General features: G+C 38.6%; 2 protein-coding genes across 4 annotated transcripts; one reads left to right on the plus strand and one right to left on the minus strand.

Annotated features, from left to right (window-relative positions):
* Window positions 1-443: 443 nt before the first annotated feature.
* LOC122023940 (E3 ubiquitin-protein ligase RLIM-like) lies at window positions 444-10984 on the plus strand. 3 transcript variants are annotated; one of them, XM_042582386.1, is made up of 8 exons: window positions 444-616; window positions 900-1927; window positions 7995-8118; window positions 8231-8854; window positions 8928-9307; window positions 10131-10232; window positions 10315-10458; window positions 10564-10984. In XM_042582386.1, the coding sequence occupies exons 3-8, from the start codon at window positions 8064-8066 to the stop codon at window positions 10696-10698; spliced, it is 1440 nt and encodes a 479-aa protein (XP_042438320.1). In that variant the 5' UTR covers window positions 444-616; window positions 900-1927; window positions 7995-8063; the 3' UTR covers window positions 10699-10984. The 3 variants fall into 3 exon arrangements, with proteins under 3 accessions (XP_042438320.1, XP_042438318.1, XP_042438317.1); XM_042582384.1 differs by having other exon boundaries at window positions 917-1927; XM_042582383.1 differs by lacking the exon at window positions 900-1927.
* Window positions 10985-11804: 820 nt separating this feature from the next.
* LOC122024484 (DEAD-box ATP-dependent RNA helicase 18-like) lies at window positions 11805-26726 on the minus strand. The gene is made up of 11 exons (XM_042583119.1): window positions 26403-26726; window positions 25579-25815; window positions 15269-15526; window positions 14870-14949; window positions 14636-14741; window positions 14447-14560; window positions 14028-14126; window positions 13823-13912; window positions 12964-13070; window positions 12750-12893; window positions 11805-12479 (listed from the first exon to the last, which is right to left on the minus strand). The coding sequence occupies exons 1-11, from the start codon at window positions 26673-26675 to the stop codon at window positions 12038-12040; spliced, it is 1950 nt and encodes a 649-aa protein (XP_042439053.1). The 5' UTR covers window positions 26676-26726; the 3' UTR covers window positions 11805-12037.
* Between the last annotated feature and the right edge of the window lie 62 nt (window positions 26727-26788).

Here is a 26788-nt window from a genome sequence, read left to right on the forward strand (position 1 = left end):
AGTCAGCTCTCCATCTGTCTTCAAGCTGAGACCCTTTAGGAAATAGATCCCCCAATCTTACCGTCGGATCATCTATCATAGAGGACAACTGAAAATTCATCAAGCAACTTGATATATAGAAGAATAAACCATTGATTATGTCCATTCGAGAAGATTATTTAAAACAAAACACAACTATTTAAATATATTTTTCATTTTTTTATTACCTAAGGGTCTATGACCATTTAAATTTTAATAACTTTTCTAGTCAAAAAAAAAACTTTAATTTTTTTTCCCACGCGGCAGAACAAATAGATCGATTATTTCTTTAATTGGAATTCCCAAAAGACGGTTGACAGGGTCCAATCTGAGCCGAACCGGGTTGAGCTAAAGCTAGGTTCGGCGCGGCGTGCAAAAAAAAGCAGCGGAAAAAGAAAAATAAATAAATCAGCAAAACAGAAAGGGCGAAACGGAAAAGATTCGTTCGAACGATCTGGACCCGTTCCGTTGTACCCTGCTCATCGTCGCGTTCTCTATATAAAGGCTGCAGCGAAGGGGAACATAGCAGCGTTGCACTGTCGCCATTGAACCCTAATTCGGAGACCCGACAGCGCCGCAGCGGAGGGGTTTCGTCCAGGTATTCTCCAATCGCCCGTCTTCCTATTGATCCTCTCATTTTGTTTTACCTGCATCTTTTATGCTGAGATTAACGCGATTGCGAGTCGTAGAATCCCTTTCGTAAGTATGAGCAACTTGATTTTAAGAAAATGAAAAAAAAAAAGTGATTGGAGATTTTCCTTTAAGAACAAAATTAGGTTAAACTACTTGAAATATTGGGTTGGGGATCGATTGATTCTTGTTTCTTAGATATAAGAATCAACCTCAACTGGGTTCTTATATAGATTCTAAAGTGTTAGCAGATTGCTTATTTTTGCAGGTTTTGTAGTTGTGATTACATAATACCATTAGTCCAAACTATTGTGAGAAGATAATTAACTTCATTTTGATCATTGGGTATCGCTTCTACCGCAAGTCACAAGATATTGCTGCTCATTTTCTTGTGTATGCGTTGCTGCATCATCTTCAATGAATTGCCTATGGTTGATGTCAAATTATGTCTTGTCTGATGGAAAACATAGTCGGAACCAGCCTAGTCTGTGTACCGACAATGTCCTGTAACATCACGTACAATGGATCGCCTATGGTTGATGTCAAATTATGTCTGTCTGATGGAAAACATAGTCGGAACCAGCCTAGTCTGTGTACCGACAATATCCTGTAACATCACCTACAATGGATCGCCTATGGTTGATGTCAAATTATGGTTGGGTGATGGAAAACATAGTTGGAACAAGCATAGCTTGTCTGCCAACAATGTACTGTAACCTACACTGGGGACTTGCAAGGGAAATAAGGCACAGCAGAGTGGAATCTGGGGAGTTATCCTTGATGATTTAGTTATGTCACATCCTAAAAAGAAAAAGAGGGAGTGACAGAGCAAGAGAAGTATATAACCTCCAAGTTGTGACCTTTTTTGTTACTTGGAGAGGGTGAGACCACTTTGCTTTGCAAATGTTGAGACTGAGGAGTGGCCTCGTCTGAGTGCCTCTCTTCCACCCATGTTGGATCATGCATGAGCAGGTTGTTGGAACAAGGTCGTGGTACGGTTAATCAGCATGCCTTAATCTGACTGGACACTAGGTTTGAGTGGAAGAAGCCAATGCATTGTTGCTACAGTTGGTGGTACGGCTTTGATTTGTTTTGCTTGGTGATCTTGGATGTTTAATTGGATGTAGGCAGAGATTGATCGACAAGGATGTGGCCTACACTTGAAAGTACAAAACCCCCCTCATCACCTTCTATTACAACTCCTTTTAGGGAAGATCTTGCTTGTTTAAACACTAATCGGCAATTTTATGTAGAGTGGAGCATCCTTCAATATGCTAAGGTACTTCCTATGCCATGTAATTTTGAATAAATTTCTGCGGCACTTGTTCATTCAATTTGATAAGAATATGTTTCATGTGCTTCTCTTTATGGCTTGAATAAATATTTTGACAACAAAATATGATAAATTAATAATTAAAAATGATTTCAGATATATGAATATTAGTAGCACGGTTTTAGTGCCGAGTTGGGCCAATTGACACAGATGAAATTATGTGAGTATGGAGGCAAGACGACTGACCGAACAACAAAAATAGAGGAGAGAATAGACCAAAGGAGAGAAATATGATAGTTGTGACCATGGTTTACAAAATCATGATCCAGATTGTACTATCCTCCGATTTGGAAACACTAAATCGATCCAGATCAATTGGGATCGAATTTCATTATAGAATCGATAATGGATTGTTGGAATCGTATGGTATCATGTGGAATCATTGATCTTACGTTACAAACGATTTGGATGCTGCACTGGAATCAAGTGTCCTCATCAGCTTCTCGGTTGGCACGACGCGTGCTGATGCGATTGTGCTTGAGGAGGCAGCGCCAACGGCTTGCAGAGGGGGACACGTGAATGGTGTTGCTAGTTTCTCGTGGTTGTTCTTGTGTGGGTGAGACCGTGAGGGGAGCGGCGAACACAAGTGAGGAGGAGAGGAGAGCAACGGCGTGAATTGATTTGAACTTAGGTTTTTAATTAAAATATGCTCTTTTTACCGACGAAGAAAATATTTTACTCTGAATGAACAAGATAGTAAGGAATTGTCCATATGTAGGATCATAATTATTGGTGCGGGTATTTTCCACATAAAAAGGAAATCTTTTGTTACAATAGAATCGGAAGAGATTTGGATCATTCAAGAATTGAAGTGAATTTGCTTTATAAAAAAAAAGATATCAATGAACTTCTAAGAAATAGTTTCATGGCATTCAGTCAATTGTTTCTATCATAGAATATCATTGATAAATAGGAATTCATGTTATCAAAGGATTTTCTAAGATTATTTCTAGTATGAAAGGAGTCAATCACCCACTTTGATATCTTTTGAAGTAAAATGGTAAGCTTATTCCTCCGATCTTTTGGAAGTATCATAATCATCCAATAAGAAGAGTTTCAATTTATTCACATGAACGATTTGAATACCTATTGATGCTAATAACTTATTGCTGATTTGGACCTTTCAATTCATAGATGTGGATCTTGGACCTATGAATGTTGATTGTTTATTCAACTTCTAATTTAAATGGGATGGTTTAAATAGGCTTTCTCTAAGCCCAATCTAATTATCCTATATATATATACTATTAATATTATTATTATTAATTTATTTATTTTAAACTAAATTTAATTAAATATTAAATTGATTTAGGGATTGTTTGGTACAGTTTCTACTAACGGCTTCGATTCTAACTATATGGAAGCACTTTTAAGTATTTGTGAATGTTAACTTCTACTTCAGTTTTTATAACTTTTACTTAGAAGTTGAAAGTAAGAATTGATATTTTTCTTGCTTCTACTTTTTTGTTTATGGTTTAAAATTAAATGTTGATATTTATGTTTTTAATTAATTTATCATTTTACATAATTGTCACTCTACTTTTGATCTTAATAAATTCAGCATTTTACATAATTACCAACACGCTTCTACTATATTTATTTTTTAAAATAATATTTTATGTTTTTATATAATTTATATTTTCAGAATTTTTATACATATTTTTGTGTATTTATATAAATTTTATGTTTTTTTGTTATTTTTATTAATTTTATATAATTTTTTATTATAATAAAATAATTTTGATACATATTTAAAATATAATAATAATTATATAAATCAAAATTATATTTAGATAATTGAAAAGAATTAATTTATATAGTTTAAGGATATTGTTGTCATTTAACTAAAAATTAAGTTTAGAAATAATTATTCATTAAACACTCCAACTTTACCTCGTATTAGCTTTTTGACTTCTATTTCTAAATACTTTATATTTTAACTTCTCACTGACTTCAAAATAATCTCTATAAAAATTATTTTTAAATAAGTAAAGCTCTCCCAAACACTCTCTTAGTCAATTTATCCTCCTATTCAAATTTGAAGGGTTTTTGGTAGGTAGAATTGTACGATTATAGTATTTGTATCATAAATTTGAGAGTATAGTGTTCATGTGATCCCAACCAATTCAATTTTGACCCCAAATTAATCGTGTGAATTATAATCTTACCAATTATGATTGTGACAACCTAAGATAAGAATATCCATAATAACATCGAATATTTCTTCTAAATGTTTGTAGCTCCCATATCCATATCTTCAATTAAATATCTCATTCCTTAAATATCCAAAATTTCATCATCAAATATTTCATAAACCAAATATTTATGGGGCTGATCTATTAAATACCCCATTATCAAATATTTCAAATTCAACCATTAAATATATTTTTTAATTTTTTTTTTAAACAAAGAGAGAGAAATCATCAGACTTTATGTCCGATGGTTTTAAATTTCCTACTTAATATCCCCTCCCAATCGAAAATACTTAAGATTGAGAATATTTAGAACAATATCCCTTTTAAATATTTTCTGTCATGGATGCTTAAAAGGGAGGGAGGGAGTGTGTGGGTGTGAATATATAATTTAATGATATTGTTTTTAATTATTTTACTTTATTTAAGAGTTTTTCTTAACTTTTTTCATACAATATATAAAAAAATATCATAATTAACACATTTTGTTTCTAAGATTTCATTCGCAATTACATAAAGTTATATAAACATGGCCTTTATATCCGAAAGGGTTCCAGTGTTGCATAATTTAAAAGTAAAATTGCCCCAGTTTGAAATTTTACTTTTACATTAACAGGGAGTGTCTATATATATATATTAAATGCAAATCAAATGAAGCAAAAGAATTAAACAATTTACATATAACTAATATAAAAATTAATATTAAATCTGAAGACTAAAACTAAAATGATTAAATTAATTAATAAATGTAAATAAAAAAACAAATAGTTAATTACTGTAAAAAAAAGTTAATTCTTATTATTAATAGTTTAATTAATTGCCTTTTATAAAATAAGTGGATGATACATACCGAAACGGTATTATTTTTTCGGGTCAGCTGAAGTTTCGAGTAAGACAAAATTATAAACCTTCTTGATTAGTAGTCAAACTATTGCAAAGGTGAGAAGAATTGCCGCAGAACCATCAGCAAAAAAAACTGATGCAAAATACAGAGGAGGTTCAAAGCAGTATTAATAGCTGCCCATCTACAAAACACTACAAACTAGTTGCAGGATACGGTGAAGGAAGTCATCAACAAACTCAAAGGTGGCTCATATGGGAAAGGACTAGAAGAGCATTCCTTGGTGCATTTGATGATACTGGGGTAGGCGAGCTAGCACTTAATAATGCAAGCCGTCCGCCTGAGAGCAGTACCAACAGCAGCTCATTTACAATACACTACAATTTAGCAGCAGGGTACAGTGAAGGAAGTCATTAACAAACTCAAAGGTGGCTCATATTGGAAAGGACTATATGGACTTTCCTGTAGTGCAGTTGATGATACTGTGCCAGGCGAGCTGTCCATAAACAAAGCAATGTGTCCCACCGGTGCAGGAAATCCGACTGAGAAGCTGTAATTTCCTGCCAGATAGTTTCGCTCTGCATTGAACCAAACAACAAAGAGCAATGAGTGTATGCAAGTATTGACAATTCTATTGGTCTGGTGAGTGGCAAATGAACACCATACATACTCTCCAAGCTTCAGTCTGGGTCAGTTGACCATTGTACAATACATATGAGAGTCAGGAGATTGTACAATACATATGAGAGGTTGGATATTGCCTTTTCTTGCTAAGCATGCCATATGATGCAAGCCAAATGAGGATCTTATAAGTAAGAAAAGGACCATAAGAGTGTCAGGTGATCTCCAAAGGACCATCCACATGGTCGTTGAAGGATTAAGTTGCCAAGGAGGATTATACATAAAAGAAACCTTGATCCATCCATCTCCAGCAAGCTGAATCTGAGTGTTGCAGATGGGCTAAATTAAAGGCAACGTCATGCATCACCTTAAGGTCGCTGAGAGGCACAGCAGGAAGGAAAGACGAGTCAAGTGTTGGGTCATCAAAACAGACATCTCAAAAGAAGAATTGAACAAAGCAGTGACCAGAATTTGAAGGTTGAAATCTTGATGCTAAACGCCATGCCAACAAAGGGACAGAAGAAAGGCAGGAGACAGTCTGGATAAAGCTCAGGTGGCAGCATAAGTCTCGCACTCGCCACACGCCTTTCTAAGGGAAGGACGAATGCCATCAGACAAACTACATGCATGGAGGAGCGTGCAAAATAAAGAAGTCTGACAAGGACCCAAACTGACTGAACCCGGAATCAAGAGACTCCATCACTTGCACAAGAGGCCAGGTTTAAGGACCTGAGATAAATTATACCAAGGCCTCCATCCTCCCCAGGATGGTAAGTTCTGGGTACAGGAATGGGAGGGGTATTATGATGAATTAGGATCCTCTGTTTTAAAAGTATGTCTTCGTGTGTCCTTTTATCGATCAGACCTCATGAGGATCCGAACTCGTATTATGATGCCAAAGGAGTAGATGTACTTCAAGCCGGAACTGAGTTTTGTGTAGTGTATTATTGAGACGATTTTTCATACCCTCTCTGCCCCTATGCGCCCCACCTAGCTGATTACCTCGCTGAGGCTGGTAGTCTTGTAGGTCTATCTTTCTCTCATCCTCTCTTCCATCCAGTCTATTTCTTTCTCTTCCTCGTTCTGCGGTCTCGGCCCACGTCCCTGAGCTGAGAGAGACCCACGTCACCACTATCCATCTCTCCTTTCATTACTTGCACCCAATGGCCCTACTTACTTACCACCGCCTAGTCACCCTACAGCGGTCGTCGTGACTATCCATGACTGATCACGGGGGTAATTCAACTGTACAAATTCGATGCAGATGTGGGATTGGAATGAGATTTGTCAACGGTTTCACCTGGCACACAAACCTTACAGTGGCGGCCAATAGAGAGAGAGATTTACTACCAATTGTTCAATCAGCATGCCACGCTTCCCTAGTTGGAATTCCAAATATATAGCTGATTTTCTGAATGTGTGTGACCTTGTGACTTTCAAACTTCAACAGCTACCTAATTCAGACAGCGAGCGTGCAGATATGAATGTTGCTGTAATATTCATCATCTGGCCTCATTTGACAAATTTGGTATCACATTGCAGACTTGACAGTTGATGTAAATCAAGACAGATACTTTTTTTTTGAAAAATGATATGCTCATGGAAAGAATTTAAGGAAATACTCAAGGAGAGAGACATAAAATGATGGGTCCATTAAAAAGTGAAATGATGGATGAATTTATATATCTATCCTTAAGCATTTTCTTAAGATTCTTCCATATCATTGCTCTAATTTTTTTACTGCTTTGATGTCTTTAGCTTAACCCTTGGATCACGTATTTTTAGTGATTGAACGTTAACAGAATAACAGTAGAGTTAGATAAATGAGAATGCTGAGGCCACTTTAAATATAACTCTACTCAAGCTTCGTCAGCAATTCAACTGTAACATTCTTGGAATTGACGCTACCTAATGATGGTGACTAGTTGTTGGGCAATGGTTACATGTACAGGCTAAATCTGTTCCATTGGGACACTTGACATATGCCTGAATTTGATCCAAACTCACTATTTTGACATGTCATTATCTATATATCTGACCTTCAAACATGAAGATTTGTTTTTGTTTGTTTTGTCCTTTTCTTAAAGAATAGAAGGTGAGCCCAACTGTAAAATTGTTGTTGTGTGATCTCTGACGTGGATTCGAGTGTAAAGTAAGGTAAGATTACATATCATAGGTCATTCCTCATGCAGGAGTTTCGTACACTGGAATAGCTTAAAAAAAAAAGAATCAGCTTCGAGACATGCAAGTTATCATTAGAATACCCTTCATATTCAGTAATTGGTTTCTCTTGTTTTTCTATTCTTTTGGTCCAAAATAAGGGAAACATTCCCCCGTTGCTAAAACATATTCTTAGCAGATCATTTTGGCTTAAATCACGTAGCATCTGCCGGCACAGTCTCTTTGCAATAGATTCTAGATACCTGAAATGGAGCATAATGAAGTCTGGAATCATCCACAAAATCATCCTCGCTTAGCCTCAGGTACCAACTAGAATTTTCTTCTTTTCTTTTGCATTGACTGGGTTATAGCTATTTAATTATTAACATCAATAACATAGTCTGAAGCCAATTACTCTTTGTTCTTGCACATCAGTCATAGTCAACGCAGCTGCTTCTTCAACTACTTCAGACATTGCAGCTAGAGTTAATCGTCATTCTTCATTTAGTTTAACGGCAGAAGTTCCAACCTGTTTTGTATCTAATCCCAGAGCATCAGATAGTTCATATGTGAACATGTCGAATGGGGGTTCTACAAGCTTTCCTCCAACTCAAGTTCCACATTGGCACCCTCCTTATGTTCAACCTATCACGGGCAATCGATGCAGCAGTCATCATCCTGCGCACTTGGACTACAGAATGGTTGCACAGAAACGAAAAAGAGAAACTATTCCTCGGGCAGCTGGAGCTAATGTTGTTGGGTATCCCCAAGTTGGAACTTCTACCATCCAACCCTCTTACCTTGTCGGTATAGAGACATATCTTCCTCCACGTTCTGAAAGCTGGCCTTTGAACACCATTCTTCCTGGGGAAGGATCACAAAGGAATGTGAGAAGCCGGCACAGTGGAGAATTTCACCTGCAGTCCAACCCAACTTGGTTCTCAAGAGATGGGCTTTATACTACTTATACCCCTCGTAACACTTCAAGCGTTAGAATGATACAACAATGGAGCCATTTTTCTTCACCCATTATTTCTCAAGGACACCTTACTACTGCAGGTAATCATATCATTGTATTTGTTGCTAGGCTTTATATGCCTCATTTTTCTTCTTTTTGGTTTGGAAATTGCAGATGCTAGCTTTATTAATCCCAGGTTGAACCTGAACCAACTCACTGCTAGTGGCAATGTTGAAAATATGAGAACTGCAACTAACAGTGCTTATCATCCCCTTCTCAATCAAAATAGAAATCAAAGGCCTCCTCAATTCCCTTGCATTCCAAGAGTGGTGTCAGCCCACAGTGCCAGTGGCTACAATCCTACTTATATCCCTTCTAGCAGCAGAGCTGTTAGAGTGCCAGCAGGAGTAGAAGCAGCTGCATCTTCCAGGTATTCAAGGCCATCGCCTAACTTAGGGTGGGCACGCCCTGGTGGAAATCAGAGTGCAGGTCTTGGTGGTAGATCCCATTCGATAATCCTCGGACATAATGCTTCCAATAGATGGGCCTCTGAGGTTTGTATTCTTAAAGATTTTTAAAGTACTTTAGTAATTTGACATTTGGTATCTCTTCATTCTGATGTTTTATAATTATTATTTTAGAAATCAATGCATCCCCATAGCATTTGCATATGCTCACTTGTTCTTCTCCAATTGCATATATTTTTGATCTTCATCGGGTTCACAAACTTCAAGTTTGTTTGTTTGCTCAAACCAACTTTGTGAAACATGTTAGCCATAAAGAAGCAATTTTCTTTATATTTAATTTAATGCAGGTACTAAAAATGGGCAAAATGAGAAGAGATCTCTTGGTTAAAACTAATAAGGTCCAAGTATAAGAGAACCACAGTTGAATACCTCGTAGTCATCCTGACTTTCTTTATTAAGAAAGATGTGAGTTTAGCGTAGCTTGAGAATTTTCAATTAGCTCTCAAATTTTTTGCAGTCAATATTATGTCATTTGATGGTTTCAAATAAAAAAAAAGGATTCACACTTTGATTAGGGCTGACATAATATTGACTGCAAAAAATTTGAGAGCTAATTGAAAATTCTCAAGCTACGCTAAACTCACATCTTTCTTAATAAAGAAAGTCAGGATGACTACGAGGTATTCAACTGTGGTTCTCTTATAAAATGTTGCTTAGTTTACATTAATTGTTTTTTTTTGTTTACAATATAAGCACTGCACAAGATTAAATCTTATTATTTACATGTCTTTTTAATTTGGATTGTTGTTAGCTATTGAAAATGTGTTGTATTATATTTGATATTTGTTAACGACTCTATAAACTGTTCAATCTTACTTATTCACACCTTGTACTTAATTCATGTTTGCAGAGTGATGATTTAATGTTTGGACGGATGACATTCTCTAGCTCCACAGACTTGCATGATGAGCACAGAGACTTGAGAATGGATATTGAGGACATGAGTTATGAGGTAGTTACAACTTTTTTTCTTGCTCCAACAAGAACAACTTATATTCACTCACTTTTTTATTTTATTTTATTTTATTTTGTAGGAACTACTTGCCTTGGCAGAAAGGATAGGAAATGTCAGTACAGGCTTGTCGAAGGAGGCCGTTAAGAGCTGCATTGCGACTAGAGTTTATCATTCTTCTCAACAAATGGAAGATGATGAAGAAAAAAAGTGTGCCATATGCCTGGTGAGCACCAATATCTCTAAGCATGTATCTACCACTCTGAAACTAGTTTAATCTGTAATAAACTGCAACAAAACATCACAGCTTATGCGCGAATCGTGTTTACAGGAGGAATACAAGGGTAAAGATAACCTGGGAAGGCTGGAGTGTGGGCATGACTTCCATGTTGGCTGCATCTCTGAGTGGTTGAGAATGAAGAACGCTTGCCCAATCTGCAGGGAGCCTGCTTCTAGTAATACTTAAGTAGCTGTCTTTTTCTTTCCTTTTTTTCGCCCGACATTTTATTGAATGGGTTCATCTCCAGCTCATTGCTGGTTTCATAGTGAACAAACAGCATCCAAACCATGTCCAGTTCGTGGAGTCAAGCAACAGCAAAAAGTAACTTTTTTTTGTAAATTTTTGTGTTCAAAGTCCATCTTCATTGAATTTGCTTCTATGCAATGCAAGATCCCCGGAAAGAATAGGATCATATTGAATCTATTCTATGTAATGTTATCTTGCTTTTTTGTAATAGATTATTTTCGCGATTCTTTAAGGTCATGCCAGTAATTTTATAGTAAAAGAAAAAAAACAAAGCACAGGCGGAATTGTTTTGTTAATTACAATGCATAATAATGATAATAAAGTAATGACATTTATATACTCAAATAATTCATACACGTAGATGTGATTAAAAGTTTTATTTGATTTACTTAAACTAACCAAATTAATTTTAAATCCTAATCTAACTTATGCTTCTTTCATCATCCGTTTTTAAGTTATATGGAGAAAATAAACTATGGAATCAGCAATTAATCCCTATCCGTTTTTAAGTTACATGGGAGGATTTTTTACCTTAGGACATATATATATATATATTAGAAATTGATCCCTATCCTATTATTAGAAATCTATCATCCTCTAATCAATTAAGCATATCCTATGGGGACAATCATATATTTTCCTGAATTTAGATTATATTAGATGTTTTCATAACCAAGACTAGAATTATTAAAAAAGTTTTGTATAAGCTAAATTTATAAATTTTATATTTAATCAACATTTCCTTAAAAAAATAATATATCCCATAAATATTTTATGCTCCATAATCTAGAAGCATAAACCCAAGAAGAAAACCTCTATTTATTCATTTATTCGATACTAATACTTTTTATATTAAGTATGAAATATTTTGGAGGGGCAAAATTAATTCTATCTCAAAATATAATTAATTCATGTTTTAGGAAAATCCTCTGAATTTTACTCACTAAATAAAGTAAATATTGGTCCATTATTATTATGATATTTCTTTCTCACTTCCTATCTAACTATATTATCAAGCAAGTGTGCATAAATTGTACTTGAACCAGTAGAAAAATCATCCATTTGTAAGATTAATCAAGTAAAATACAGACACTACCTTACTAAAAGAAATTATGCATGAAAAAGTAAAATCCATTGATCACGCACGAAACAATGGCAGGACCTGAGATTTAGTAAACAATTCGTTACAGCTCAAAATTTTGACATGCAAAATGGGATACAAAAAACATATATCTATGAACTGTAAGATTTTGATTAAATTTTAAATAATGGAGGTGGATCACACCCTTCTAACTTTCTTTGACTTCGATCTCAGTGTACTACTCTTTTTAGCATTATTGTTGTTCGATCTCCCTGGCCTTCTTGCATTCGCTCTTTGATTTGTTTTCATTCTGCTGCTTTTAGAAGCAGCACGAACTTCAGCACCAGAGGGTTTCGAATCAATTTCAGAAGGCCTTTCTTCCTCAACTTCCCCAAAGCCAGTAAGCTTATCGAATTCATCGTCATCGATCAATCCCCGCTTTAGCTTCTTCAATAAACGGTACTCTTGATCCAACTCCTCTGCATCCTCTTTGGTCTGAATGGCGCGGCGCTTTTTGCCTGTTTTCTTTTTCATAACAGTGGCAGCAGACTCCGGTTTCTTCTTCACCTGTTTTTGTTTAGGCTCTTCTTCTTGCTTGCTTAGCAAAATCTTCTGTCTTTGCTTCTCTCTGGCTTTATTCCTATTGATTGTATGCAAAGCAAGCAACTGAATCATTGAAACGTAAGGTAATGTGTAATGCATCCCTAAAAGAAACATAATATATTGTCAAATAAAATTCATACAAACAAACCCCATGATGCCAACCGTCACAAATTATATAAAATTTGGATTAAAATTAACAAGGTACAGGTGTAGATCCAAGTTCTTGACGTTAAATCATGTAATGAGGATGGAAAATGCATAATGTTTTGGAGCCAGAATTCCATACTATAAAGAGGAAGTTGCTTACTTGTACTTGATCTGTGTCAAATCAATATCATGGATGGGCGAGAAACCCTCGATCGATAGAGAGTGATGCTTCACTTCTGGCATTGCTGGGATCTGCAGCAAACCATATCCCATAGCCAGTTTCCCAATCTCCAGATCTTTCCACCTACAAGGATGTGCCATCAAACACTTTACAGATGGTACAGGATCAAAGGGAAAAAAGTGTTAAGGCAAACCTGAATATATAAGAACAGTGATGTTCTTTATATGCACGAATGTATGACACAAATGCTTTGATCCCCTTCTCCATCACATCGCGGTCTTCTTTAGCTGCAGCTCTGATCTGAAACAGATGTTGATCATCTTTGAGATAATTGCCATTCCAGAACAGATAGAAATGCAGTGCTCCAACTTGTTAGCACAGGGCTTTCAATAGGAAGTGTTGAATTTAGAAGATCACAGCTGAGCTCTTTTTTGAGATTATTGGGTCGTTGAAGTCAGAACGGGGAGTCACTAAAAGTAAAGATGATGTTGTTTCCATTTCTCATATTTCTGGTCTCACTAGGTAAAATGTGTACCTTCTATTTCTAGTTAGAAGTTAAAAAAAAAAAGAGAAGCCCGGTGCACGAAGCTCCCGCTATGCGAGGTCCCGGGGAAGGATCCATTGTACGCAGCCTTACCCTGCTTTTTGCAAGAGGTTATTTCCAGGATTCGAACCCATGACCTTTTGATCACAAAGCAACAACTTTACCGTTGCGCCAAGGCTCCCCTTCCTATTTCTAGTTAGAAGTTAATGAAAAATAATTAATTCAACCTCAAATTAATGACCAACAAGAAAGATGGAAATTTATTTTTCACATTTCTTAAACAAAGCTATAGTATAGAATGGAAGTTGCTAAGTGTAAGAAGCTTGTGATGGAGTCTGAAATGACAAACTAAAAGCCTATTATAATTTCAAAGATGTTTGAGTACTAAAAAAATATCGATCATTGCTGCTAATCAAAAGCAAAACCAAGCAAGTAAAAAAGTATTATATAAATAAAAACTTCGAATGGAAGACGGGAGCCTCTTTTTCCACTTCAAGGATGATCTTACCTGAGGAATAATGTCAAATTCAGTATCTGAGCATGTTCTCTCTTTAAGAGGGACTCTTCTCAGTTGCAGGAATTCTACATAATCATCCTCCTGAACACAGAATACAATATTAAGTCATGGGTAATGTGTGATCCACTAAAATGGAACTTCCCCAGATAGATATGATTGTTAATAATTCTGTACGCTTATGAATGTTGAGCCTAACCTTTGGTAAAAGGAAAGCAATTGCACTTCCTTGTCTGCCTATACGAGCAGTCCGGCCAACCCTATGTATAAATACATTGGGATCCTGCGGTGGATCATACTGCAAAAATAATAATAATAATAATAAATATCAAGAGCTAATAATAAACATATTTGTGCAAATAGGTAAAATCCCCTGTTTGGAAGATATAGAAAAGATGTATACTGAACAAAACAAAAATGGCAGCATCATAACTCATCAATTTCAATTAACTATTATGTTTTCCAGCTGTGACAAGAATATGTACATAAAAGATATTGTAGAGTTATCCATTGTACAAAACCATTTTAATAAAAGTTAAAGGAAGCATAAAATATCTAAATCAAATTACCAAATCATTACTCCCAAAATTTCTACTTTCATTAACTAAATAAACCTACCTGTAAAATCCAGTCAACACCTGGAATATCCAACCCCCTTGCTGCTACATCAGTGCATAGAAGAATACCATTTGAAAGATCTGTAAAAGATGCCAATGCTTTCTCCCTTGCTGTCTACAAAGATAATAGTGCAATAGAAAAAGATTATATATCCTAGCAGAATTTTTTAAGGACCCAGCCAACAACTACCTGCTTCATTCTTCCATGAAGTGAAATTATGGGACAACCTTTCAGTTCAGTAAGTTGAGGAAGAACAACACCCCAATAATCAACACAAGCACATGTCATGAAGTATCTGCAATCCATGAACTTCTAGTGAATACTGATCGGTCATACAAATTAACCATACATCATCAAGAAAACACATTATAATGGCAATGGAAACATCAGTAAATTATCACTAGAAATGAATATAAAGCTTACACTATCATCTTTTTCGACATGTTTCTTGCCAAGAAATCAACAAGGTAGGTGGACTTCTTCTGTGCTTCACATACCATGTACTGTAACATAAAAAAGAGCATTGAGAAGTTTGACTTGATGAAAATAAAATTTACCCATAAATAATGTGAGAATATATGCATCTAAATCAAATCAAGTGATTGCCTTCCCTTTTTTTCCGAATTTGGTTTTTATTGATTTCTTAGGGAAAGGATTAGGAAAAAAGGTACAATCCAATTACAAGAATGATCAGTAATAGAATAGATCAAGAGTTTCCCATGAAGAAATGCAAGGACAGCCTCTCATCAAGGGAAAAAGAAAAACTAGTGCTCACTATACCTTACAACTGTAATAGGAAAGAAAAAAATTGCACCACAATACCTCAATATGTAGCCCTAAAGGTGTTTTTGAGGAAGCTACTTCTTGTGTTGACGCTTCACCTTGTGCTTTGACTTGCACTCGAACTTCAACCTTCACAGGATTCCTTAATCCTGCCTTTGAGAGCTCTTCAACAGCCTCTGTCTGTGTAGCAGAGAAAAGCCCAGTTCTTCGGAGCTTTGGTAAACGAGAAATTATATAAGTGAGTTGCTTTTGAAATCCCATTTCTAAAAGTCTGTCTGCCTCGTCTAGAATCAGGATCTGCTTTGTGAAAAATGCCAACAAAGATGATCAAAGGAAAAGCAAATAGGTCTTTGCTTAAATGCAGCATTGCGATCAAATGATATAGATTTCTGATAAAATAAATTAAGACAAAAAAATTTCTGAGTATTTTGGTGCATCTATTGGAATCTTATTATACAAGAACAAAAACAACATTAGCAAACCTTGGTAAAATTGGCTTTAGTGAAGTTATAGAAGATATCTAGTTATGCATGTTTTTTTGGAATATTTTAAAGTGCATTTCAAGAAGATTTGTGGAGAAGTCCCCATCCTATTCAATTTACACCTACAGATTATACTTATTTTCACTTTTACTGGGTCTGCTAAGGGAATGTTTCTTATGGCGAAAAGACCGGCAGAGAAAAGAAGAGTGGAGTGGAGGTAGGTAGAGAATCACCTTTCCATAGGCAGAGAATCACCTTTCCATTTCTTTGGGTGAAGAAGAGTGGAGTGGAGGTAGGTAGAGAATCACCTTTCCATTTCTTTGGATGAAGCAACATAGAGAAATAAATAGAGAGAGAGCTATTCGTCTCCCTTTCTCTATAACATTTCCACCCAAATTGGGAAGAAGTGAAGAACACATGAAAGCCAGCTGCAGTCAGCTTCTTTTAATATATATACCCTGAAAATTTTGAATTTGCTTATATTAGACTTTTCATTATTATCATAAAAGCGAGCCCATTGCACGAAGCTTCCTCCAATGTAAGGTCCGGAGAATGAATTTGTTCTATACAGCCTTACCCTGCATCACAAGAGGTTATTTCTGTGACTCGAAACTGTTACCACAAGGTCACGTGGCAACAATAGTACCATTGTGCACAGGCTTGCCTTTGCTTTTCATTATTATCATAATTTAAATTTATTCTGGAAAATAAAAACAGATGAAATAATGATCCTATCCTCCTATGAATCCCTCTACGGAAATGGCCAAAAGTAAATTTGATATGTTTCTTTCCCTTTAAGGAAACAATAAGATGGAACCACTCGATCATTTCTCTTATGCCCACTATCTCTCTCATATTACTCTCCCCACTGTCTATACTGCATTGGAAATAGGGTATAAAAGAAACAATACTAAGGAGATACTTGAGATATAGACATGGTGAACATGCATCTAATTGATTGAGATGGAGAAAGCAACAAGATATGGCACAAGACAAGCTTAGCCATATAATATTAGCCAGTACACGTTGTAGGATTGTTGTGCTAGAGAGAGAGAGGAGAGTGTTGGTGCAACCTTAGGTCAAGGTTGACCTGGGTGACCCGACTCGAGTTGACCTGACTCGAGGTATATTTTGATGTTTGACAAGAATGGAGAAGTTATATTTTGATGTTTGACAAGAATAGGAACTTGGGGGATTGTGGGTGCAACCTTTGGTCAAGGTTGACCTGGTTGACCCGACTTGAGTTGACCTGATTCGGGAAAAGTCCAAGTATGGAGACTTGGCACGGAAAAGTCCAAGCAGGGAGCTTGGCACGGGAAAAGTCCAAGTATGGAGACTTGGCACGGAAAAGTCCAAGCAGGGAGCTTGGCACGGGAAAAGTCCAAGCAGGGAGCTTGGCACGGGGAAAAGTCCAAGTATGGAAGCTTGGCATGGGAGGTCAGAGAGGGCTCAGTAGCTCGTTCTCTGGACCGGACGAAGTCGGAGAGGGCTCGGTAGCTCATTCTCCGGACTAGGTCAGAGAGGGCTCGGTAACACGTTCTCGGGACCGGACGTGGAAGTCGAAGAGGGCTCGGTAGCTCGTTCTCCGGACTAGGTCAGAGAGGGCTCAGTAGCTCGTTCTCTGACCCGGACGATGGAGTCGGAGAGGGCTCGGTAGCTCGTTCTCCGGACTAGGTCAGAGAGGGCTCGATAGCTCGTTCTCTATACCAGGAAGACGTTAGGGTTTAGGGCTAGGAAGCTCTAAAACCAACAGAGGCATTGGATCGGTCTGTTGACCGATCCAGTGATACTTTGGCTGTCTGGATCGGTTTGTGGACCGATCAGTAACCACACAGAAACTTTCTGTAAGTTATCTGATCGGTCTGGTGACCGATCAGTAAGAAGGGGATATGATTCAGATCTATAGGTTGATCGGTCTGTGGACCGATCCACCTATAGGCTGATCGGTCCACAGACCGATCAGGGATCGCAACCAACTCTCTGTGAGAGTTGGGATCGGTCTGGGGACCGATCAGCGTAGGGCCTGATCGGTCCCCTGACCGATCAGAGCCATCCTGGACCGATCAGGGTGGAGCCTGATCGGTCCAGGCCTAGCCGTTGAGACACAACGGCTAGATTTCTGTCTTCTTCTTCGCAGATTTTGATATAAGGTGGAGGGCCTCTACTGTTGGGACTACTTCTTGCTCTGCTTCCTCCTTGCGATCTGAGCTTTGCTGAGCTCTCTATTACTGAAGCTTCGTGTGAGCTTCCCTCAGTTGGGTTTCCAACTGAACAGTTGCTGCTGTGGTTGGCATCCGTGAAGTTGCTGCTTCATCAACAGTCGACGAGAAGGCAAGCAAACTAGTGTTTTTACATTCATATTGTTCTTGGCTTCTTGCTGTATTTCTTGTACTCTGATCTTGCTGTTGCAAGAGATTGTGGCGAGGTTTCTCCACCCAGAAGGAGTTTTTATTAGCCGATTTTCCGGGGTCTCATCCACCGACGGATTGATAGGATTCGTCCACCTTACGGACACGCCGAGGAGTAGGAGTATCATCTCCGAACCTCGTTATATCGTCGCGTTTGAGGTTTGATCTTCTCCATTTTCGTTTCTACTTTTTATTTCCGCTGCGTTAACTCAAATTGTAGGAAGAAACGAGAATTTGGGGTCGGCTATTCACACCCCCCTCTCTAGCCGCTATCCGAAGGTCCTAACAAGTGGTATCAGAGCGAGGTCGCTCTTCGCCGGATTAACACCCGGGGGAGCACGAGCTAGAGAATATATCAACTTGAAGAAAACGTCACGATTCCACCCTTCTACGATCGCGACGACTTCGCGTTTTGGAAGGTAAGAATGAAGTATTTTCTTATGACTAACCTAGTAAATTGGAATTGTGTACAAGTAGGTTTTATTCCTCCGGTGGATAAAGAAGGAGAACCTCTCGAGAAGAAGAAGTGGACTAAGGAATAAATCCACCAATCCATAATCAACGACGAGGTAACGAAAATCTTTGAATTTTCATTACCTAATGATATCTTGTGTAAGATAGGTAGATACAACAATGCCAAGGAGTTGTGGAACAACTTAGCTAAGTTTCATGAGGATAGCTCCAATTCAAGTCATGAAGAGGAGTCAAGTGAGCCGAGTAGCTCACATCATGGAGGTATGGAATTAGAAGTTGAGGGCTACTCAACATCTAAGGAAGAAGAGGAGGAGAGTTCTTCTTCAAGAATGGAGCAAGAAGAAGAAGCCTCTACCTCCGGAAGGGATGAAGGAGAGAGCTTATATCCATCCTCAACCCTAGGTAACTCAAACAACTTAATTTCAAGTAAATTACATATAATGTGCTTTGAGTGTAGGGAATATGGGCATTACAAAAGTAAATGTCCAAAGAGGATTAGGAAAACTCCACCGGCACCAAAAGCCAAGGAAGCCGGAGTCCCGATACGCAAGGGCAAGGAGCACGTGGTGTGCTTCCAATGCAAGCAAAGGGGACATTATAGGAGTCAATGTCCAAGGGGGAGGCAACCTCACAAGGACAAGAGACCAAGCACATCTATGAGGGGAGCTAAGGCAAACCCTAAGGTATCCTTTAAGGCACATTCTTGCAATTCTAATAAGACACATGCTAGTAGTTTTATTGCAATTGTCAATAGTGATAAGCATGAGAACCATAGAAACCGATACATGTGCTTAGGTGCCAAACATGTTAACCTAGATAAGGACAATGCTAGAAAAGCTAACCCTAGAGTTAACTCATCTAAGGTTAAGGAAAACCTAGATAGGAATCCCAAAACAACTAGACATATGCCTAGGAATACCTCAAAGAAAAATGGAAAATTAAAGCTTGAGGTATTAAAGAAGGAAAATCAAGTCTTGAGGTCAAGACTTAACACCTTAGAAAAGGCTCTTAAGAATTTGGAGAAGTCAACTCTAGGGTCTAAGGGTCAAAAATCAAAGCCCAAGGACATGAGAGGTTTGGGTCACAAACCTAAGTCTCAAGTGGTCAAGCCCGCTTATCATAATGTTCCATTCGATTATGGAACAAGACCTAGGGCTAAGAAGACCATCACCAAGGTCACAAGGGGAGTCACCCCTAGAGTTGATCTTGATGAGTCCCAAATGACCAAAGCTTTAAAGCCTAGGAGGGTCATTAGGAGGGTTGCTAGGGAAGTCATCCCTAGTGAATATTTAGTGAACCCAATGAGCTCAAATAGGTATTGGGTTCCTAGGAGCGTGATTCCTTCACGCTAGATGGTTTAGGGTGTGCCAACCTTAATTGGATAGGTAGTTAACCTACTCATGGCAAAAGGTAACATTTTAGGAATTTTCAAGGTGTAATCAAGCCTTGAAAATGAAATTAAAAATTATTCCTAAGGTAATTAGGATGTGCCAACCACATTTGAGGAGTTTTCTAGGGTCAATCTAATTGGCACATACTGATCTAAAAATCTTTAGTATATGATTTTAGGTCTATTACACTTAGGAATATAGAATTTATGGTAAAATGATCAAAAATGGCAACTAAGGCTAGAATTAGGTATTTTCTATACCTTTATATGTTATTTGCCATACATTGTTTGTCATATGTCATGTCATGACATCATATTTAACTTATTATGATTTGAAATGTCATGATAATACTTAGGTTAGTTATATGTCATGCCTTATTTAAGTTTCATACTTTATGTCATGACATCATGACATTGGCACATATTTCCACTTGTGATATTATTTTATGTCATGTCATCATCTCTTGCATTTATGATCAATTAAATTGATTTAAGGATAAAAACACAATTTGATATGGAAATCTAATTGTTGTTTAGAAAATGCATGAGAACTTAGCTTAAGATGACCTAAACTCATATCTCACATCAAAATTGACTTGGATGTGTTTGATACACCTTAGATGTGTGTGAGATATTAGGATTATGAGTTAGGATCAAGGTGCATAGTTCTTGTACCTAGATGAGCCTAATTCGAGTTTGAGGATCATAGGGAAAACTTGTGTACAAGTCATGTACATTTAGCCCTAAGATTGTGGTCCTAAATTGAATGGTTTAAAATCATTTCAAAATTGATTTGAAAAACCTTGATGAAGCTTTTCTAGTGATAACATTCATCATTGAGCAAGTTGATACAAAGATGGATTAACCTTGAGCTATTTCAAAGTCTTTCGAACTTTGTATCAAGATTTAAAAATGGAAGTTATTTTCATATAAAACTATTTTTCCATGATAATATATGTTATGAGGAATGTATCCTCAAAATTTTACAATTTTTGGAATTTTCTGTGATTTTTTTAGGGGTTTCTGAATTTCGGGAGAAAAATCAGAAATCCTTATCAGAGAGTTGTGGACCGATCGGTCCAGGGAAGTCTGGATCGGTCACTAGACCGATCCAGGGCAGTGTGGATCGGTCTGGTGACCGATCCAGTGGAGTCCTGATCGGTCTGGTGACCGATCAGAGCGTGCCAAAATGCTAATTTTCGACTGTTGTCTGAAATTTCAGCTATGGAAGTTGGTGCTTTAGATTTCTAAAGGGTTGAAACTCTCCAAGACATTGTTGGTGCAATGGTCAAGGAGAAGTTGACCTTTAGGGGGAGTTTTACTTAATGGTCAAGGAGGAGTTGACCTTTAGGGGGAGTTTTACCTAATGGTCAAGGAGGAGTTGACCTTTAGGGGGAGTTTTTACTCGTCAAGATTTCTGAGGATGAGTGATATGAGATTATCACTAAATTGACTGTGGATTTTAGTATCAAGGGGGAAATTAAGGGTTTCAATGAAAGGTATGGGATTTTCATTAGGAAGAAACTCTTGACCTTGATTCACTCTTTTTGATGTGTGCCAAAAAGGGGGAGAATGTCCAGAGAATGTTCAAGGAAGAACATTGGAGTTTTGGGAGAATGTTCAGAGAATGTTCAAGGAAGAACATTGGAGAACTATTGGAAAACCTAAGTTAGGTTATCGGGTTAACCTAACTTGATTATGGTTTTTGTCAAACATCAAAAAGGGGGAGATTGTTGGTGCAACCTTAGGTCAAGGTTAGGTTGACCTAGTTGACCCGACTCGAGGTATATTTTGATGTTTGACAAGAATGGAGAAGTTATATTTTGATGTTTGACAAGAATAGGAACTGGGGGATTGGTGCAACCTTTGGTCAAGGTTGACTGGTTCCGACCTGAGTTGACCCGATTCGGGAAAAGTCCAAGTACGGAGACTTACGGAAAAGTCCAAGCAGGAGCTTCGCACGGAAAAGTCCAAGTATGGAGACTTGCACGGAAAAGTCCAAGCAGGAGCTTGGCACGGAAAAGTCCAAGCAGGAGCTTGGCACGGGAAAAGTCCAAGTATGGAAGCTTGGCGTGGAGGTCGGAGAGGGCTGAGCTGCTCTCCGGACCTGAAGTCGGAGAGGGCTCGAGCTCATTCTCCTGACCAGGTCGAGAGGGCTCGGAACACGTTCTGGACCGGACGGAAGTCGAAGAGGGCCTGTAGCTCTCCTGACCAGGCCGAGAGGGCTCGACTGCTCTCCGACCCGGACGACGGAGGAGAGGGCTCCTGAGCTCGCTCTCCTGACTAGGTCGAGAGGGCTCGATAGCTCGTTCTATACCAGAAGACGTTAGGGTTTAGGGCTGGAAGCTCTAAAACCAACAGAGGTATCGATCGGTCCGCCGACCGATCCAAAGACTTCTACCGGGATCGGTTTGTGGACCGATCAAGAACCACGTAAACTTTCAGAAAGTTATCGATCGATCGGTGACCGATCGCAGAAGGGATATGATTCGATCTATAGGTCGATCGGTCCGTGGACCGATCCACTTATAGTCGATCGGTCCACGCCGATCGGGATCGCAACCAACTCTCGCGAGTTGGGATCGGTCTGGGACCGATCGTAGGGCCCGATCGGTCCCCGATCGATCGAGATCCCGACCGATCGGTGGAGCCCGATCGGTCAGCCGCTGAGACACAACGCCAGATTGCCTTCTTCTTCGCAGATTTTGATATAAGGTGGAGGGCCTCACCGTTGGGACTACTTGCTCGCTTCCTCCGCGATCCGAGCTTTCGAGCTCTCTATTCAAGCTTCGTGAGCTTCCTCACTGGGTTTCCAACCGATTCTTCGTGGTTGACATCCATGAAGTTGCTACTTCATCAACAGTCGACGAGAAGGCAAGCAAACTAGTGTTTTTACATTCATATTGTTCTTGGCTTCTTGCTGTATTTCTTGTACTCTGATCTTGCTATTGCAAGAGATTGTGGCGAGGTTTCTCCACCCAGAAGGAGTTTTTATTAGCCGGTTTTCCGGGGTCTCATCCACCGACGGATTGATAGGATTCGTCCACCTTACGGACACGCCGAGGAGTAGGAGTATCATCTCCGAACCTCGTTATATCGTCGCGTTTGAGGTTTGATCTTCTCCATTTTCGTTTCTACTTTTTATTTCCGCTGCGCTAACTCAAATTGTAGGAAGAAACGAGAATTTGGGGTCGGCTATTCACACCCCCCTTCTCTAGCCGCTATCCGAAGGTCCTAACAGATAGGAGGAGGGGGGGGTTGAATAGTGCTCGTGGCTTTTCACGTTTGTTTAAAACTCTAAGTAAAAAACAGCAGAATAAATAAAGAATGGAAGTAAAAACAACGCTAAAAAGTTTATTTTTATTTGGTTCGGAGCCTATGACGACTCCTATTCCAAGGCCCGTGATCGTCGATCGCTGGGCAATCCACTGGAAGTTCAAATAAGGATACAATATTTAAGTACAAGAATTACAATAATTTAAATGTTGTAAACTAAATTATACCAACAACAACAGATTTGAAGATTCTCGCTTTCGATTGTCGGAGTAGTGTTACAACATCGTCGAGGGCTTTTCTGATCAGCGCACAAGGGCGAAAGTTGTTTGGATCGATGCTCTCAAGGTGTTGGTCAAACCCTCCTTTTATAGCCCTATCCGGGCGCCTGGATCTCCTCCCAGACGTCTGGATCCCCTCCCAGGCGCCTGGAGTGTGCTGACGCAGTGAGCTCTCGTTCAAACTTCATCTGAGAAGTGTATCCATGTCTGGACGCCCGGACCACCTCCGAGCGCTTGGACCGTAACATGGGTCAGCCAGTCAAAACGTGTCACCGCAACTCGAAGATGAAATTTTGCTGGTCCAGGTGCCACGGTAGCCACCCGGGCGCTCCTCTTCGCTGTTGACCTAGTCGTTTAGAGCAATTCCAAGCACCTAGACATGCTCCAAGCGCTTGGACTCCCCTTTTTCAGCCACCAACTTTTTACAACAAAATGATTAGCACAAGCACAAATAATATATAGTAGAATAATTTTGACAGTCTCCGGAGACTGTTCAATCCTGACTTTGAATTTCACTGAAACTCTAGGTCGGTCCGAGGCCTAATATTCCCTCTTAGGGGAACACGTCCTCACCTACTCCTCTAAGGAAAGATTACTTTTTGTCAAAACGGTCCTCCAGACCGTCTTGACTTTTGCTCAGCATCTGAGACTTCAAGACTTTCACCTAGTGTCCTCGACCCTAGTATTTCTCGCCTAGTGTTCGCGACCTCCAGGACTTTCACCTAGTGTCCTTGACCCTAGAATTTTTGCCCGACATCCTTGACCTACCAAGAAGGGGAGCCTTGGCACAACAGTAAAGTTGTTGCTTTGTGACCAAAAGGTCACGGGTTTGAATCCTAGAAACAGCCTCTTGCAAAACAGCAGGATAAGGCTGCGTACAATGGATCCTTCCCCGGGACCCCGCATAGCGAGAGCTCCGTGCACCGGGCTGCCCTTTTTTTTTAGAGAAATGATATTCATCTAGAAAATTCATCTAGATAGACACATAAATGATGGGACCCACAAAAAGTGAAATGGTGGGTCCCATCTTTATGTGTCTATCTAGATGAATTTTCTAGATGAATTTTCTAGATGAATATCATAGCTCTTTTTTTTATCCTTGACCTACCAAGACTTCGTCCAGTCCCACAGACCAGAACTTCATTCTAATTGCAGCTAGGACTTTCCACCTTCCTACTATCCACTAGGACTTCTTTGCCTAGCCCCAACTAGGACTTTCCTGCACACTCACCTAGACTTGTTAGATCACAACACAGCTTAACTTTGAACCTTTGCCAAATATCAAAACATAAGTTTGATTAGCTGATGCTTCCAGCACCAACACACTCCAGTTCATAGTAATAAAAACAAAGAAACAATGAAATATTTTTACATATTTTGACAAGTTATATGTAAAAAAACATATTACACATGTTCACACCTTCCCCCTCTAGCGCACTTTTCGATCCTACAGGTTTATGTTCTCAAAAACTTGCACGAGTTTCCTGTTATCTGAAGATGTCATGTGATGGAGGGGTGTTGTCGAACCAAAAGTAACACCATACCCTATCAAACTAAATTAATGCTTTTCCATTCTCCATCCCTTCAAGTCAACATAAAATCTGACAGAGCAATCCTCTTATTTGGCTATTTTAACTCACCCCTCTACACTCATATTCAGTAACTTTATTCCCTAGATTATCTTATCGTCAGAATGGATGCCACATCCAGCACACAACCATGCATAGTAAAAGTTGCAAGTTCCCTTTACTCATTTCCTTTCATGGCTGATGGTAACACTTTCCACCACATCTGGAAGTGATAACCATAACAGTCAGCTTGTTCCATCGCACATCATACAACTCATATTTGACTGGACTAAGATTTCACTTTAAAAGATGCTTAAGATCAATATATATATCTTCTAGAAAAGCTTCCAAAAGTACAGTTGCATTATAAGAAAAAATAAAATTTCAAAAGAATCTTTTCTTTAGAAGCAAAGGCACTGACATATAATAAAATCCAAAATAAAATAAATAACATAGGTTTCAGATAGAAATACCTCAAGGCTTCGGAAATCTAGTACATCCAAGCGCTCCATTACATCACACAGCTTCCCTGGAGTACCTACTAAGATGTTGGCGCCTTCAGTTTCAATTTTCTCTTTATCTGCCCTTATGTCTAGACCCCCAACAAGAAGAGCACACTTGACATTCTTAATTGTTGAGAAGAAAGGCTGTGCAACATGGTATATTTGTGATGATAGCTCCCTTGTTGGAGAAATGATCATTCCTAGAACCTGCAATACAAAAATGTGTTTTTTTATTAAAAAAAAAAACTCACTGTTGTTGAATATAATAATGTTGCAAACCAACAGAGAGAAAATACGTTTCCCATTCAAAAACTGAAATTATCACACAAAAAAAATTCCATGACCATCAACATCTACTGAAGATTGCTGATTATCATGAGAATCAGTAAGCCTAGACATGCCTAGATTTTAGGCTATAAGAACTTCTGTTCTTTCCATCTTGCAAAAAAGAGAATGAAGCATGTGTTACCAGATTGGAAGTGAAGCATATCTATGTAATATCAAACAGAATAACTATAACGGTTGATTTGGTTAAAATTAAGAATTTGATGTTCAATAACCTGTAGAGGAATCTATTCTCAAAGCCTCTGTTTGGAAGCTGAACTAGAATTCATGTGAGAATCAATACATTGCGACCATAGAAACAATATTTTTTACAACGAGGACTAGGTAAGCAGGCATTCATATATGTCCGTTCCATTTAAGAGAGAAGACGCTACCAAACGACTCCACTATTACAAAACAATAAGGTAACCTCTCACTAAAAATGCATAGAATAAGAGAGATGAAAGCACCTGATGAGGCTTAGGGACAGAGGTGCATCGTCGTAGGATCTCGACTAAAGGTACAACGAAGGCGAGGGTTTTTCCGGAACCAGTTGCGGCGTCAACAGAAACGTCCTTGTGGCTGCAGAGCAAGGGGATGGTAGCGGCCTGAACCGGCGTGCAAAATTGAAATCCAGCGAGGGCTAGGGCATCGAGGACGGGAACGGAGAGAGAAGGGTTAATATCCGAGAAACGAGTAGTTGTAAGCGCCCGATTCAAAGCCTCATTCTCAGCCTCCGCCATGGTCTCGACGCCGCCGCCGCTCTTCGTATGGACAGAGAGGGTTTTTAGACGATGCTTTTCTTTTTTGTGCAACTAGGCAGTTAATTTTGAATTTAGATAATATATTATAATTT

The sequence above is a fragment of the Zingiber officinale genome, chromosome 9B (genome assembly GCF_018446385.1).
Source record: "Zingiber officinale cultivar Zhangliang chromosome 9B, Zo_v1.1, whole genome shotgun sequence".
NCBI lineage: Eukaryota > Viridiplantae > Streptophyta > Magnoliopsida > Zingiberales > Zingiberaceae > Zingiber > Zingiber officinale.